Source organism: Lemur catta, chromosome 18, assembly GCF_020740605.2.
Source record: "Lemur catta isolate mLemCat1 chromosome 18, mLemCat1.pri, whole genome shotgun sequence".
NCBI lineage: Eukaryota > Metazoa > Chordata > Mammalia > Primates > Lemuridae > Lemur > Lemur catta.
In genome coordinates, this window is record NC_059145.1 from 37,735,192 (window position 1) to 37,750,757 (window position 15,566).

General features: G+C 46.3%; 1 protein-coding gene across 1 annotated transcript in view; it reads right to left on the reverse strand.

Annotated features, from left to right (window-relative positions):
• The window catches only part of DOCK3 (dedicator of cytokinesis 3), a 351,565-nt gene that overhangs the window by 30,843 nt on the left and 305,156 nt on the right, over positions 1–15,566 (reverse strand). Inside the window, exons 32-37 of the mRNA XM_045530466.1 lie at positions 12,208–12,293; positions 9,638–9,664; positions 9,413–9,508; positions 4,959–5,019; positions 4,336–4,429; positions 1,900–2,048 (exon numbers count right to left, since the gene is read on the reverse strand). Coding sequence (XP_045386422.1) covers positions 1,900–2,048; positions 4,336–4,429; positions 4,959–5,019; positions 9,413–9,508; positions 9,638–9,664; positions 12,208–12,293 — 513 coding nt within the window. The remainder of the gene's footprint in view (positions 1–1,899; positions 2,049–4,335; positions 4,430–4,958; positions 5,020–9,412; positions 9,509–9,637; positions 9,665–12,207; positions 12,294–15,566) is intronic.

Consider the following 15,566-nt stretch of genomic DNA (forward strand, 5'->3'; position numbering starts at 1 on the left):
AGGAGGATAGCAGAGATGCTAGGAGTGTGCGGAAGAAAAGTCAGGAGGGAATTGGCTTGTGAGGCAGGGTGTGCTGGCAGTGCTGACGGCTAGAACCCCTTCACCTGCCTCTCCCCTGGAGTCTTTTCCTTTTCTGCCCTCTCGTTGCCAAGGTGGCTTTTCTTCGGGCACCAAGTATCCCTGCTCCACAGGAGCATTTTTCCTACAGCAGTCAGGTTTTGCTTTTCTGGAGCCATTAAAAAAAACCTGAATGCTTTCAAGAAGAACTGGTTAGCCTCACCTACTGGTTTCATCAGGAGCTGAGGCACAGGAACAGAGAAGGCAGACCTTCTATATGAGCCTAAGAGAATGGATCTGATAAATGCCCTTTGAGGATGAGCTCATGGAAGGGCTCACTGAGTGGTCTGCACTCAGCACAGACTCTGCTCTTCCAGCAATTCACAGCAAAGGAAGAGTGGGGAGATCCCCAAGTAGGTGGCCTATGGAGACTCCTAGTCCTCCTCTCCTTCCTGCCCATCTACTAAATACTCGGGCAGGTTTGGTGTTTCATTCCCTAGCCTAGTCCATATTATGGTTTAATCCTGCTTTTCTATGCATTACTACAGTATCAGATGAAGAAAGGACCATTAATGCTCACACATTCCACTGGTAGGCTCAATCAGATTAGGCTAACTCTCTACTCTGTACTCCATGGCCATGGAAATAAAAGAGGAGAACCAATACACTAAAAAAGCACTCATGCACACTGACACCATGCTATACTATTTCCTCTGAGCTGGAAGGGCTTGCTGGCCATTTGAGTGAGTGGCAGCTCCAAGATGGCTGGGTGCCAGGAAGACAGGCCTAAAACTGTGCCAGTGAGGGGCCCCTAAGTCAGGCCCCAGACCAGTAAGGGGAAGAGGCTTTGAGTCTCCTTCTGTTGCCCTGGCTAGGGTGCCGTGGCATCAGCCTAGCTCACGGCAACCTCAAACTCCTGGGTTCAAGTGATCTTACTGCCTCAGCCTCCCGAGTAGCTGGGACTACAGGCATGCGTCACCATGCCTGGCTAATTTTTTCTATCTATCTATCTATCTATCTATCTATCTATCTATCTATCTATATATTTAGCTGTCCAAATCATTTCTTTCTATTTATAGTAGAGACAGGGTCTCGCTGTTGCTCAGGCTGGCAGCTTTTTAAAATGTGCTCAAAGCTGAGTAACGAGAGAATGGCTTCAAGAAGTTATATATACTCCCAGCCTTTCCAGTGCATGGGCCACACCCAACAGTAGGTGTTCAAAGGGCCCCATGGAGAGTTCTCCCAGAGATTGGAGCAGGATGGCTGCGAAGCCCCAAGAAGGCCTAAACCAGCACTGACAATGATGCCAATCCCAGAGAAGCTAGTTTGATGGAGAATAACCCCAATATAAGAGAAGCCCAGGCTGTGCTGTAGGGAAGGGAAATCTAAGACAAGAATATGTACCAGAAAGAGGCAGTACAGGCCTCCTTTGGCTATGGTTAAAATCCATTCATTTTTACCACTCGCATTTTCTATGGCAGCACATTAGAAAGCCACATCAATTCTTTAAGTAGATCTAATAAAAACAAATGGTTCCAGAAGCCCCTGCTGTAGGAGCATTAACACCTGTAAATGTTAATGCTTCTACAAAGCTGGGGTGTAGTGTAGTTTCTGACACCTCCAATCTGGAATTGGGCTTTCAAGGCACAGAACTAAGCTGCTGGTTTTTCCTTTCCCCAGAGAAAATCATGCTGTCTCCAAATCTGATGCCCATACATGGGCACCCACCCACTCACCACCCCAGATACCACCCTCTGCAGCTGCTGCCAACCCTATGGTGTCAAGATGCCACGCATCACAGCAGAAACTGCAGGGCTGAAAGGCTTGCCTAATAACACCTACCTTGCCTTTGTTGAAGTAGTGAATGATCTTCCGGCACAGTCCCTCTTTCCGCTGCCACTCTGTCTGGGATGGGTAGTGGAGGAATTCCCGCAGTGGCCGATCCTCCCACTGCAGCAGCTCACAGTAAAGGAGCAGGGTGAATGCAGCCTCTGTGGGGACAGGCAGCATGGAGGTACAGGGGCTTCCCCTCAAAGGCCTAGGAGCAGCCTGGTGCCAGGGGACTGTGCTGAGCAGAATGCCAGGGCAAGTTGTGTGTAGTCCAGGTCAGAGACATTAGATACCAAAGATGAGACAGTGGGGCTGCCTAGCAAGCCAGTGACCCTTGGACAAGCATGAAGGAGCCAAATATCCTGGAAGATACCTTCTTCCCATGGCCTGGTCACCTGTTCTGGGCTCCAGATAAAGAATAAAAAATGACTCAGTTATCCAGAGTCTGTGCACAGGTTGCCTTGCTTTGGGAGACACTGACATATCAGAGAGAACTCTTGGGTTCCTTTTTGCTCGACTGGCTACAGCTTCCTTTCCAACCTTCTCAGGACTGGCTCTTAGGGGTAAACACCAACCAAGGCTTCCCTTAACCCTCCCTAAGCCAGTTTCAATGCCTCTAGCTCCATTTTCTGCCCTCAGCATGGCCCTGGGAATGGCCCTTTCCCCTCATCTCTACCATTTCTAAAAGAACAAAAGAGGAGTGTGAATGGTAGTAATTGTGTCATGGGCCTGCAGCCAGAGGTTCCATTCATGGAGGGCACTAAATTAATACTGGACCCAGAGAGAAGGCCTGGCAACATCTTACTGTGTGCGTGTAACAACTAGAGAAGGTTATGTAAAACAACAGCAGCTAAATACTGTGGCTCTCTAAATTCCAAGGGATGAGACACACTAATTATATCCACTGCTCAAGGTCCCTACTACACAGTTTTCTCTTTTCTGTTCTATTTGCTCATTCTTAGTGGGCATCTTCTACTGGCAAGTTAATTAGTTCTAGCTTCTGCCCTGGATTTCACGGCCCTACTCAAACCTGCTGCCCATTTCTAACCCACTTCTAGTTTTAGCCAGGCCCACTTGCCTATGTCCACTCTCTGTGCTCCTTCTCATCCTTGCCTCTCTGCCTGCCCCCTTATCACTGGAACCTCCTGCCCAGGGAGGCATATGCCTTCTCACAGGGTCCAGGAAGCCTTTTCTCTCTGGGGAAAAGCTGTGTAGCACTCAGGGCCTCCCTTTGTTGCTTAGGAAACCATGTGAAAAATCTTTTTCTTCCTGTCTATATTCTTTTCAGATGTCATTCCTGGAGCCAAGCATTAGCATCTTTTCTCTATTCACATCCCTGACCTAGCCTCTTTAGTCATGGCCCAGTCCTCTAGGAGTTTAGCAAATGCCTCTACTGGTACATGGAATTTATCAGTCTTTTTCTTCACTGCCGTCTCATAAGACTGGTGGGATCATGGGTGGAAATGGATGCAGAGAATGGGAGATTCAGTCCAGTCATTATAGATTTAATTCTTGCCAAACTGTGATATCAGAGAAGGTGGCATCTATGCTAAACTCTCTCTAACATCTATAGATAAGGAAGCAGGATTCTCTATTTCTACAAATCCATCTGATTCTAGTAATGTTTACAGACAAGAATAGCTTGAATTTCCTGGTCTATCACACAAATTCAAGTCTTATGGCTTAAGGGCTAAGACATAGTGGCTAGTCACCATGGTGGAGAAGATGGCTATTTTTCGGGAACTACGGCACAAGGTGATCAGATAGAACACACATGCACGCACACATCCTCCTAATTCAGAGTGGTTCTCAGTAAACAGTTGTGCCAGGCACTTTGAAGTCCTTTAAAATTTGTTCTAGCTAGAAAAGGCCATAGTAATAGATTAAACAGTGGATATAATGAAAGGGCCCCTGTCTAGCCTGTCAAGAAGTCAGATGAACACTCTCCATACTCTCCACTGGGAACACAATGTGGGGCTACTGTGCAGTTACAGGGGAAGAGCCTAGACTGTAAGGCAGGTCTGCCGGTGAGTTCTGGAAGTCCCAGGGTTAGGAGGATATTCTACTGTTGTGGTCTCACTTAGCTCCAGCTTTGAAGGTCCTAAAAATGCCTCTGTTCATGAGGAGTGACAGTGAGCTCAGGATGTGCTGACCTGGTGCACCAGAATTTGGAACTCACCCTTGAGGCCTCAGAGAGGTGGACATGGTGAAGGAGAGTGGAATAGCCTCAAGCAGTGGAGGACATGGCACAAAGGCACGAGTGGAGTCTCTGCCTGCTTTCTCTCTACCACGTGCCACAAAGGCATTGAGAGAAAGAAACGAGGTGAGGGGACAGCATGAGCCCCAACATTCTGCTGAGATCTGGCAGGCACCAGCTTAGAGCCTTTCTCTGCCAGTGTGCATATCCCTTCAGTCTGTCCTCATGGGCAGGCATGGCTCTTCCCTCACCTGTGTAGTTTTCAGCCTGCAAGTGCATGTCACAAAGCTTATGGATGTAACGGATATACATCTCTTCTTTGTTAATCTCAGATTTGTAAAAGTTCTGTAAGAGAGAGAAGGAAAAACACATAAAGATGAGAGAGTCTGCTACCTGTGGAAGATATACTTGAGCTCTAGACAGCTGGCCAAAGCCATAAGGATGCTGGGCAGGAGGGAGAGGGCGGATCCTAGAGGCAGACAGCACCAGAAAGAGAAAGGACCAGCCAGAATAAACACCTACTGGGGGTAGAGCCACTGGCGGGTCTGTGGGAGACTTGGGTAGCATGAAAGACGAAGAGCATCAGGGCAGATCAGCGATCGGGGCACACTGTGAATCAGGGTATGTCAGGTTGGTGGAACCTTGCCAAGAGACCAGGCTAGAGCTCCACCAAAATAGAATTCATTTCATTCCTTTCCCAAGTAGAAATGTGCCTGAGGAGGTGCAGGGCTCCAAGATACCAGTAACAAAGCTGATGTCTTGACTTAAACCCTTCGGCCTATAGCCATGTATTATAGAAAGGCCAAGCCAATTACAGTGCAGGACAGAAACCATCCAACTAGGCAGACAGGAGGGAGAGCCCATGTCCTCTCACCATCAGGTTAACGGTACAGCCGATCTTCTTATTCTCTGTTTCCTCTCCTTTCATGCAGTCCCTGTAAGACAGAGCACAGATGAGTACCCATGATATGAAGCAGCGCCCCTGAGACAACACACAAAACTACAGTATCGCTGGGGTATTAGCATGACCAAACCCCAAATTAGAATGCCTTCCAAAAGGAACTCTTTCCACAGATGAGGACTATACTGTGAGCTCCCTCTGAGCTGTAGAGCCACTCCTAGGGCTCAAAGATCTCTGTTCAAATGAGCCCCTTGTTCTCGTGGCAGAGTGCAGAGCTCACATGCCACATCTGGGTATTAAGTGGCACCTACCAATGTCCTTGGCACAGAGGGTGTGTCAGTTAAGTGGAAGGCCAAATCCTCTAGTTCCCATAAAGGGAGGCACAGAGCTCTCCTTAAAGTTAAAGGGCAGGTTTCATTTTGTTGGACAGTGCTAAATACAAGCCAAGACCCTCCACTTCAGGACCCTGTGGCCACAGCAATCACAGGATGGCTGACATGTTCACCAGCCAATCAGCATGTCTCTCTAGTCTCCTTCCTGCATACTAGTCTTTGGAATCGTCTCTCGTCGGAAGCAGCAGATCTGGCGCTTCTTTCTGATCAGAGGCAGCTTCAGGCAGGACTGAACTGCATTTATATCTAGGAGGGTCTGGGTGTAGGAGGGGTCAGGGCTGGCCTGTGAGAGACTTGACAATAGGAACACTGAGAATAGATCCTTCTCAAGGTAGAGAGAGGGCTGGTGAAAGCCGATTTCCTCTGGGAAAGAGCAGAGGCCCAGCACAAGGAGATGAAAGAGAATAAGAACAAGACTAGTGAGTCCAGCAAGATGCCTCTTATACACATAGCCAGCCAGAGTCCCATTTGCCTGCTGTGTCTCCTTCCATGGCACTCTCACAGTGCTCCGAAGAAAATCTAGTTCTTTGTGCAGCTGTGTGTTAGCAGCTCTGGGGAAAAGATGCAGAAGGGAATTTATATACACTTCCAGGGTCAGGGTAGAGAGTGTCTTGGCTTTGTTCCACTGACAGGCATGGGGCCCCGTGAGGAGCAGTAGAGTCCTAGGCCAAGTCACTGAGACAGTGGATGGTCATTTGACAAACCCAGTTTTGACTACCTTCCCAGTACACAGAGGGAGGGCTCTGAGGTGACTTATCTGAAAGAAAGGGATATTGAAAATCCATACCACTCGCATGGTCTTCTCCATTTGGCAAAGCTAAATGTCCTTCTTCCTGTTGGAGGTCTACTGTTAGAGTTGACAGCTCTGTGGGATTTGGAACCTAGGCCCTCATTTCTGGTGTTTGCCTTATCAGCAAATTCACCCCACAAGGCATTTGGTTCCTATGTTGCCAGACATGAGGGTCCTGAATGTCCTCTGCAGAACCTGTCATTTAGTGCTAGCAGGGCCAGGAAATTGCTATGACTTTTCTAGAGGAGTGAGCCTCAGGGACAGATGGCCAACTTGTTCCAAGGAACCCACAAAGTGGCAGGAGGCATCTGTGTCCCCAGTAAGTTGGCCCCATGGAGGGCAGTGAGATCTTACCTAGCCACTTTGGCATTTAGTGGTTTGTATTTTCTTTTTTTAAAAAATTATTTATTTACATATTTATTTATTTTTACAGACAGACTCTTGGTCTGTTGCCCAGGCTGGAGTGCAGTGGCGTGATTGAGTTAAACCTCAAACTCCTGGGCTCAAGTGAGCCTCCCATTTCAGCCTCCAGAGTAGCTGTGACTACAGGTAGAGGCCACTGTGCCTGGCTAATTTTTTAATTTTTTTTTTAAGAAACAAGGTCTTGCTATGTTGCCCAGGTTGGTCTTGAACTCCCGGCCTCAAGCAATCCTCCTGCCTTGGCTTTCCAAAACTCTTGGATCATAAGCGTGAGCCACTACACTCGGCCCTAAAAGTTAAAGACATTAACACAAAAGTCAAAGAGGTATTCTTCCAAGTACCTAAAGCTTTGCTAGTCTAAAATTGAGTCTCACGCTACAGGTTCTAAAGTACAGGCCATTTTAAAGTACAAAAACCTATTTATTATTTGTATCATCAACATATATCTTTTAAACTTTTACCAACCATTTTCTTAAGTTCTCATTGAACTGAGCTGCAATAGGGTAGAGGAAAAGATTTCCTTGGTTCCTGCATGGTCTTTCCAGCAAGTTCATCAATCAATCATTATTTGCTGTGTACCTGCCAGGAGCCAGACCCCATGCAAGGGATCAGGGAGATAAGGACAAGGTTCCTATCCTCGAGGAGCTGGCTCTCTTCTGTCAGGCAAGACAGAAAAGTGATAAATGATCATTAACCATGGTGTGCACAGAAAGCCAGGTAACCTCCTGGCTTGGGAAAACCTCCTCAATGGGGGTGAGTTGGAAGGCCACTCTTGGGAGAGGACACAGCATACAGAGAAATCTGAAAGGAGGATATGAGTGGTTGAGTGGTGACAATATGTATGAAGAGATAGGGCATGGCTCTTTGTTTTTGTTTTTTTCTTTTTGAGATAGGGTCTCGCTCTACTGTCTGGGTTAGAGTACTGTGGCATCATCACAGCTCACTGCAACCTCAAACTCCTTGGGTTCAAGTGACCTCCTGCCTCAGCCTCCTGAATAGCTGGGACTACAGGCACGCGCCACCATGCCTGGCTAATTTTTAAATTTTTTGTAGAGATGGGGTCTTGCTATGTCTCAAACTTCTGGCCTCAAGTGATCCTCCCACCTCAGCTTACCAAAGTGCTAGGATTACAGGCACAAGGGCATAGCTCTTGAGTCAGCTAGATCTGGGTTCAAATCCTGGCAATGGTACTTCCTACTTGTGTCTCCTCATGGGTAAAAACAGTAAAGCTACTTTTCAGGGATGCTTATGGGATTAGAGACAATGTATGTAGAGCACTCACATGGTAGATTTTCAATAGATAGGAGCCATCATAAACATCATGGTGTTTCCTTTCATATTAGGGAGCAACAGTGGGAAGCTGGGTTACATTGCATGAGTACTGGGGATAGCCAGGAGACAGGGCTGGAGAAGTGGGCAAAGATTAGTTCATTAAGGGCCTCTGATGCCATATCAAAGACTTTGGACTTTGTTTCATAGGACCACCACTGAGACAAGAAATGGGGAATGAAATAGGTTTGGGGCATAAGTTTGAGTTGCTTATAGAAGATAGCTAAAGAAATCAAACAAGCAGCTAAAACTAGGCCTTGGAGCCTAAGGAATTAATTTCTGCTCTTTTTGGTAGGCCACAGTGAATAAGGCCAACCCTAAGAAAATGTTGCAGTGAGGAGGAGGCACAGAGCTCTGCCCACCTTTCTTCCTGTCTAATGGCAGGTGCAGGAGAGGCTGGGGAGCTGGTGTGAACAAAGGAGTCCCCTGCTGTAAAAGGGGTCCTCAAAAGGTCAGCTCTGACCTTATAAGGCCCAGGAAAATGGGCCAAAGCTCACATAAGCATGGCTGTGCTACAGAAAAAAGGGACACTAAAGATGTGAGCACATGTCTCAGGAATTCCATTTCCATTATCCAGGCCAGTGTATTGGACATCTGAGTCTTTTGCATAGCAGCATGTTCTACTTCATCAGCAACTGGAAGTGGCCTAAACTTCCTCATTTCCTGATCCATGGGTTGAAAATGCCCCCCTACCCTCTTGATGTTTGCACTGCTTGTAGCACAGAGAAGGTAAGTATTGCTTGCAGCTGGGTTAAGGCACCCTTAGCCATCACCTGAACCCCGTGGAGAGAATAATTAAAGCTGCAGTAGTAGTCTCATTGTCACTTTTGCACAAATTGAAAGCCATGATAGATCAGGAAAGCCAATTTTAACAAAAAATTCTAATTCCACATTAACTCTCAGACTGAACATAATACAAAAATCTCTGAGCTCATGGGCTGTTTCCTCTAGTCTGCTCTAGCCAGGACCAGGGGACAGAAATAGATAGACTTTAGGCACAGAATATAGGCATTGAAAGTGGAGTTCCCCAGTCCCTGGAAAAGTCAACTGAAAGTCCTCTGGGTGATATTTCCCTCCTTATCTGCCATATGACTCTGAGGAAGTTCTGCACTAAGGACCTACAGCTGTTCCCTGCCTTGCTTTGGAGACAGCTTTTCTTTTCTCCCATGCTGTGCCCCTTTATCTGAGCCTTGACTTTTCTGGATGGAAAGCCAGATGGCTACATGTCCCTGGGATGCTTCTTGGGTAAATGTGCCTACATTTTAGGGGAGGATTCCAGAAAGCCTTAGCTTACTCCTGGGAGAAGGTGCACACACTCATGCTTTCTCTCTCCCCACCTCCTTGGTCATCAGCAGATTCCTAATAACTGTGATGGCACCCCACATCAGAACAGTCCTCCCGATGATGGGCACATGATCTCAGCTTTAAGGTCATGAATTCCTTGCTAGAGAGCATCTGGACCAGAGAAGAGGTTGGGTAGGTGCCTGAGAAGATACCTGTAGTCAAGAAGACGTTCCATGAGGCGGGTGACAGAGGTCACAAAGGAAATGCCGGTCTCACGCCATGTTTCCTGTTCAACTTTCTCCAGTAGGCTATTGGTGGAGGGACAGGGGAAGCAAACACAATTCATGAGCCTTCTCTGGGTGCAAGAGTGAGGTCCATGAGCCCATGGGAGCTGTGGTGGATCTGGAGACGGCAGACTTACCACACTGCAGTCTTACCTGGGGTAGGGCCCAAACAGCTGGGTTCTACTCCATGCAGCAGAAAGCAAAGACAAGGAGGTTATTGAACTAGCAGCAACAAATGAACACACCTCCCATTTTTCTGTACAAGTCCCTAAGGATGCCACCAAGGTAAAGGTGAGAGAGGGGTTCAAGGCCCCAGCCACCTTAGGTATACACGGTGAGGTTTATTCTGAAGGAGAAGCTGAGTAACAGCCCACTGCAGGATAAGCCTTGCTTTCCAATTGGCTGACTGCCTCTATCACTGCCCAGAGCCATCCTCAGCAAACATACAAACCAATATCTTCACATAAACCAAGGGAAGGCTTCTCAGTAGCTTCAGGGGCCCAGCATGACGGATAGTGAGCAAGTCCAGGGAGCTACATTTAGCCATCTCTACTGTCAGAGGATACTCCCAAGAAAAATATGTCGGAGCCAAGAGCTAAATGCCTAGGCTCTTTTCTTACTTGATAGCCCCATGCTTCTGGTACCTCAGGGCAGCCTCTGGCTTCTCCAAAAAGGCTGGCTTCTGAGATCCTCTGCTATCCTACAGGGCTTTTCTAGGGGACAATGACTTTAACTCTGCTCCAGTAATGACCATAGGTCCAGTTCTCACTCCACAGAATTCTATTCCTAATTACTTCCCACACTGTCCCTTGCTCTCTAATATCATGAGAGTCACCTGGAGTGGCAGGCCCAGCTGGGGGCCCAACACTGGAGACTCAAACCCATAGCCTGGCTGCTGTTAATGCTACTGCTACGATTATTGTCTCCCTGAACAGAGCATCTTTTCTAGGCCTGACTTCTGGCAAAATGAGTGTTTCCCATGTGACTGATGTTAGAGAAGACAAGACCATTGACTCTGACCTCTGAGCTGTGTGGATAAAGCCACTGTATCAGCATTTCTCAAACTGTGTTCTACAGTGATCTCTGTCCTGGAGGACAGGAGAAGGTGAGCACAGAAGCGTGGGAAATGCTGATAAGATTTTCCATATCTGTTTTTTTTTTTTTTTTTTTTTTGAGATGCGGTCTTGCTATGTTGCCCAGGCTGATGTCAAACTCCTGGGCTCAAGCAATCCTCCTGCTTAAGCCTCTAGAGTAGCTGGGATTATAGAAGCATACTACCACTCTTATTCTTTTATACATTAAAGGCTTTGAGAAGTCCTACAATAAAGAGACTTGTTTAACTGACTCTTTTCTAAACTAATTAGCCCATGATTTACATTTTTTCAGTATACCTACAAGTATCTTCCCAAAATCCAAATTGGGAAATGTTGCTCCATGTTATCAGTGGCTCTCAGTTCTCAGACTGATTTTAAAAGAGTTTATGAACACTATTTGGTCAGGTAATTAGTAATTGTCCACTATTTTTATACTTTTTCTTTTGTAGCAAAGTTACTTGTTAGCGGCCAAGGAAGAGATTTCTCTGCCTTGTTTCCACAATTAGAAATATCTTTAGCTAAAAGAGAAATACTAAAGGATGGGTTCATTTTCACAAATTATATTTATATTTAATGTAAATTGACATTTTCTCTCATGACTCATCAAGAAACCAAACAGGCATGGTTTAGCAGAAAGATTCCCCCCGCTTGAAACTGGAAGGTTTCCAGTTTCCTCCTTCCAGAGTTGCCTCTTCCCAGTCATGCAACTGAGGACATGCTAGCACTTCCCTGAGCTCAGCCGCATTACCTCTGAGGTGGGAAGAAGGATAATCTCTCCCCTGCCCACCTTGCAGATGTGTTGTGAGGATCAAATAAGATAAGAAATGTCAATACAATTTGTACACTGTAAAGCTGTAAGAAAATTTACAGTATTATGACTGGTAAAATATGTTTGTCTTCAAATGGCACCAAAACAAAGAAAATCTCAAAGCTGGAAATGATGAGTAAGATGTACTCTAGAGCTGTAAATGTCTCAAGATTTCATTTTTTATGAAGATAAAATAGCAACACCACTATCTACCTCTGGGAGGGCCATAGTTCCCCTCAGTCCCTCCTTAGGTCTCTTAGAGGCCTCCATCAACTCAAGACAGAAGCCACGGAATGGTGGAGCTGGAAAACCTTGATGTCATTAAGAACAACCACCTCATTTCACACACAGAAGACTGGCCTGGAGAGAGGTGTGTGACTTATGCAAGAGCCCAGCACAGTATTTTTTAAGCTGACTGTATTATCTTACAAAGCAGGGCAAATAGGATCCCTTCTTTTAAAAGAGGATTTATTCCCCCTCTCCCTACTAGAAATGCCAGCATTGACCCCTAACTGAGTCCCTGTGAGCTCTTTGCCCAACTGGATGCAGTACATGCTATGAAGACAGATGATGATCCTTTTCCCTGTCAGCAAATCTAGGAGCTCAGAGTTATTACCTGTTTCTACCTCTTCAGTCAACTATGGTGATCCCTGAAAGACCCTGCTTTCTTATTGACAGAAGGTGAGCACTGCTACCACCAGGAACAACTAGGGGCTCTCTTGGTAACTAATCTCTAAAGCTTGCCCAAATACAGTTAAAACCTCTACCCTTCATTGGCCCCCCTTCCCCAGTATGAGACGCCTGGGGCTGGAGCGGCTTACAGCAGGCTGAAGAGTTCCCTGTAGCTCTCGTCACCTTTCCCTTCTGACACCATGCTGTCCAGCTTGTCAATCAGTTCAGCCTCCACCTAGAAGGAAGCAGAGACTTCATAAACCTGAGCCAACCTCAGAGGAAGAATGGGAAATCCAGTCCCTGCAATAGGTTAGAATGGTGAGAAATTGCTTCCTGATTTTCTCCTTGCTCCAGACAAATCCCAGAGAAGATAGGATCTCATTTATAGCACCAAGAAAACTGCCTCCCCCAAATAGGAAGGCCTCCCAGCCTAGTGGTTTAAATAAGAAGTAGGACTTAAAAGTCTTAGGTACCCTTTTCCTAATTTAACGGTCTCACTATGTTGCCCAGCCTGGTCTCAAACCCCTGGGCTCAAGTGATCCTCTTTATTTGTCACTCCTTCCACCCTAACTTCTATTCTTCTTAACCATCAGGCCGAGAATGTAAGAATTCAGACTAGAAGATGAATATAAATCATGATTCAGGGCAAAATGAAAGACATGTCAGTACAGATTCTCCTCTTTCCATTCTGATACCTACAGCTCTGGGCCTATGCTGGCAAGGGCAGCTGGGATTCTAGTAAGAAAAACCTCAAGAGCTAAACTAGCTAAGGTGCTGGAGAGGTGAATGTTTTATTGGCTAGTTTGCTAAGGCTGGCTGGTTTGTAAACCTTCTGGAAGGCTAAGATAAGTGTCTGTGAGTTTACCAAACTCCCTTCCTAAACCAGCAATGCCCACTTCAGCCTCACATTCCACATAAGCCCACTACAGCTTACTGTCTTTACAACAGAAGCCATTCTCTCTGTCTGTTTGGTTTCCAGGCCCCTTTTCTGATTCAATTCATTCATCTATCCAAAACATTCGAATGCTTCATAAGAACATTACTGTGTCTCCTCCATCATTTTCTACTGTAGAGGCTGAATTTGGCAGTCTGTCCCAGGCTCCATCCCCTTCCTTCTCCTCCTAATTGCTCTTTTACTAATTTTTTCCCAGTGTATTTCACCCAGTGGGCTCCCCTGGACTCCACTTTCCCTCAACTTTGCAAAGGGGAGGAGAGAGGGCAAAAGGTAAGGATTCCCTGGAGAGAAAAGTATTTTGGATCCAAAAGAGGCCTTTGTCAAGTGTTTTTCTTTCTTTAAAGATATTAATTCAAAATAATTTGTATACAAAAAACACAGTTAGAACTTTACCCTCTAGTCAGCTAGTCAAAAAGGAAGGGAATTTGCTGGGAAGCTGGTCCTCACTCTAATGGCTAGCATTAGTTGGGGTTGAATGAGACGTGAGTGTTTCCTTCGGAGATTCTCCTTCAGGATAACAGGCTCCACTGTTTGTACCCACAGGACCTAAAGCCCTGAGGGCTGCCTTTCTTGCCACTGCCCCATCACTGAGCCCCCTGCATATATTATTGGATACTTAAACCATGAGGAACAATATTACATTTGTTCCTACTCCATGGATCTGCAAGGGCATCATTCAGACACTTTTCTCTCTCTCCCCTCTCTCCTCTCTCTCCATTCTCTCCCTTCTCCCCCTTCTCTCTTCTCTTCTCTTCTTTCTCTTCTCCTCCTCCTCTCCCCTCCTCTCCTCCTTTCTTTCTTTCAGACAAGGTCTCACTCTATTGCCCTGGGTAGAGTGCAGTGGTGTCATCATAGCTCACTGCAACCTCCAATTCCTGGGCTCAAATGACCCTCTTGCTTTAGCCTCCAGAGTAGCTGGGACTACAGGTGCGTGTCACCACGCCTGGCTAACTTTTTCCATTTTTAGTAGAGATGGGGTACTCTTGCTGAGGCCTGACCTCAAGTGAACCTCCTGCCTTGGCCTCCCAGAGTGCTGGGATTACAGGTGTGAGCCACTGCGCCCGGCCCTCTTTTTTTTTTTTTTTTTTTAAATGAACCTGACATTGTGAACATATCAACCACTTTTCTAATAGGTCTCACTGGACTTACTCTGATGTGAGAAATTAGTTTTTAAATGATGTACAGTAAAATCTTTTTAACCCTTCACGAGCCTTTAAAGTGTGGCATTATGGTATTATTTATATAGATATTTCACGTAAACAAAATAAAACGCAGCATGGCTGCATTTACTAATGTGCTATAACAGAAGCCTTTTCTCACTCCATACAGGGACAAAAGAATCCTAAAGCAAAGAAGCAATAAAAAAATAACTGAATTACAATAGTAAAATCACTGAAGGCAAATAGGGCCTCTGAAGTTCCATCAGCAGAAAGTGAGGATGGATGAATAAACACAGCCTTTTAAATAGTGGTCGGCTACATGTCCAGGGCAGGGACTGTCGTACATTTATTGTCTGGCCTGATGAGTCAGTTGCTTGAATATACATTTCATAAAAAATAGAAAGTCTGAAATCTGGGGTCCTTAGGGATCGATGCCATCCCACTCTCTCTGTGTAGAGAAGAGGCATCAGCAGGGACTTGATTGGGGTCATGTAAAGTCAGGTAGAGCTAGGTCTAGAAGTCAAGGTATCTTTTTTTTTTTTGAGACAGAGTCTCGCTTTGTTGCCCAGGCTAGAGCGAGTGCCGTGGTGTCAGCCTAGCTCACAGCAACCTCAAACTCCTGGGCTTAAGTGATCTTACTGTCTCAGCCTCCCGAGTAGCTGGGACTACAGGCATGTGCCACCATGTCCAGCTTATTTTTTCTATATATATTTTTAGTTGGCCGGATAATTTCTTTCTATTTTTAGTAGAAACGGGGTCTTGCTCTTGCTCAGGCTGGTCTCAAACTCCTGACCTCGAGCGATCCACCCGCCTCGGCCTTCCAGAGTGCTAGGATTACAGGTGTGAGCCACTACGCCCGGCCTAGAAGTCAAAGTATCTTACTCCCAGTTTAGAGCCTGCCCTGTCTCACTGGGTCAACCTGCTGGCCACAAGCCTCCCAAGAGAAGGGCCTGATTATAACAAGGGATCTTTCTTCACACATGGAGGTACAGGTAGATTGTGCTTCCCAGAACAGAGCAAAAAGATAGGGAGGGGACCTGGAGCAGCAGAGTACAACAGCGCAAACAGGAGTACACCAGTCCACTGGAGTCTAATGTTTGCCTGGTCTGCTCCTTACTGTTGCAGTTACCCACTCTAAGATCACTGGTTCATCCCAGGATCACAGAGGCAAAGGGAGCTTAGTGGGGAACTGGTACAACTCCCAAGCCAATGCAGAAATCTCCCCTAGAGGCCTCCTGGGAGCTTCTGTTTGAAGATCACCAGCAAAGAGAAACTCCCTATCTCCCAAAGCAGGCCACCTCACAGTGGATAGTATTTGCTGCTAGCAAGTTATTTCTTTTATTGGCTAAGATTGGCTTTTCTACCTTTAGCCCCTATTGGTCCCAGTACTATT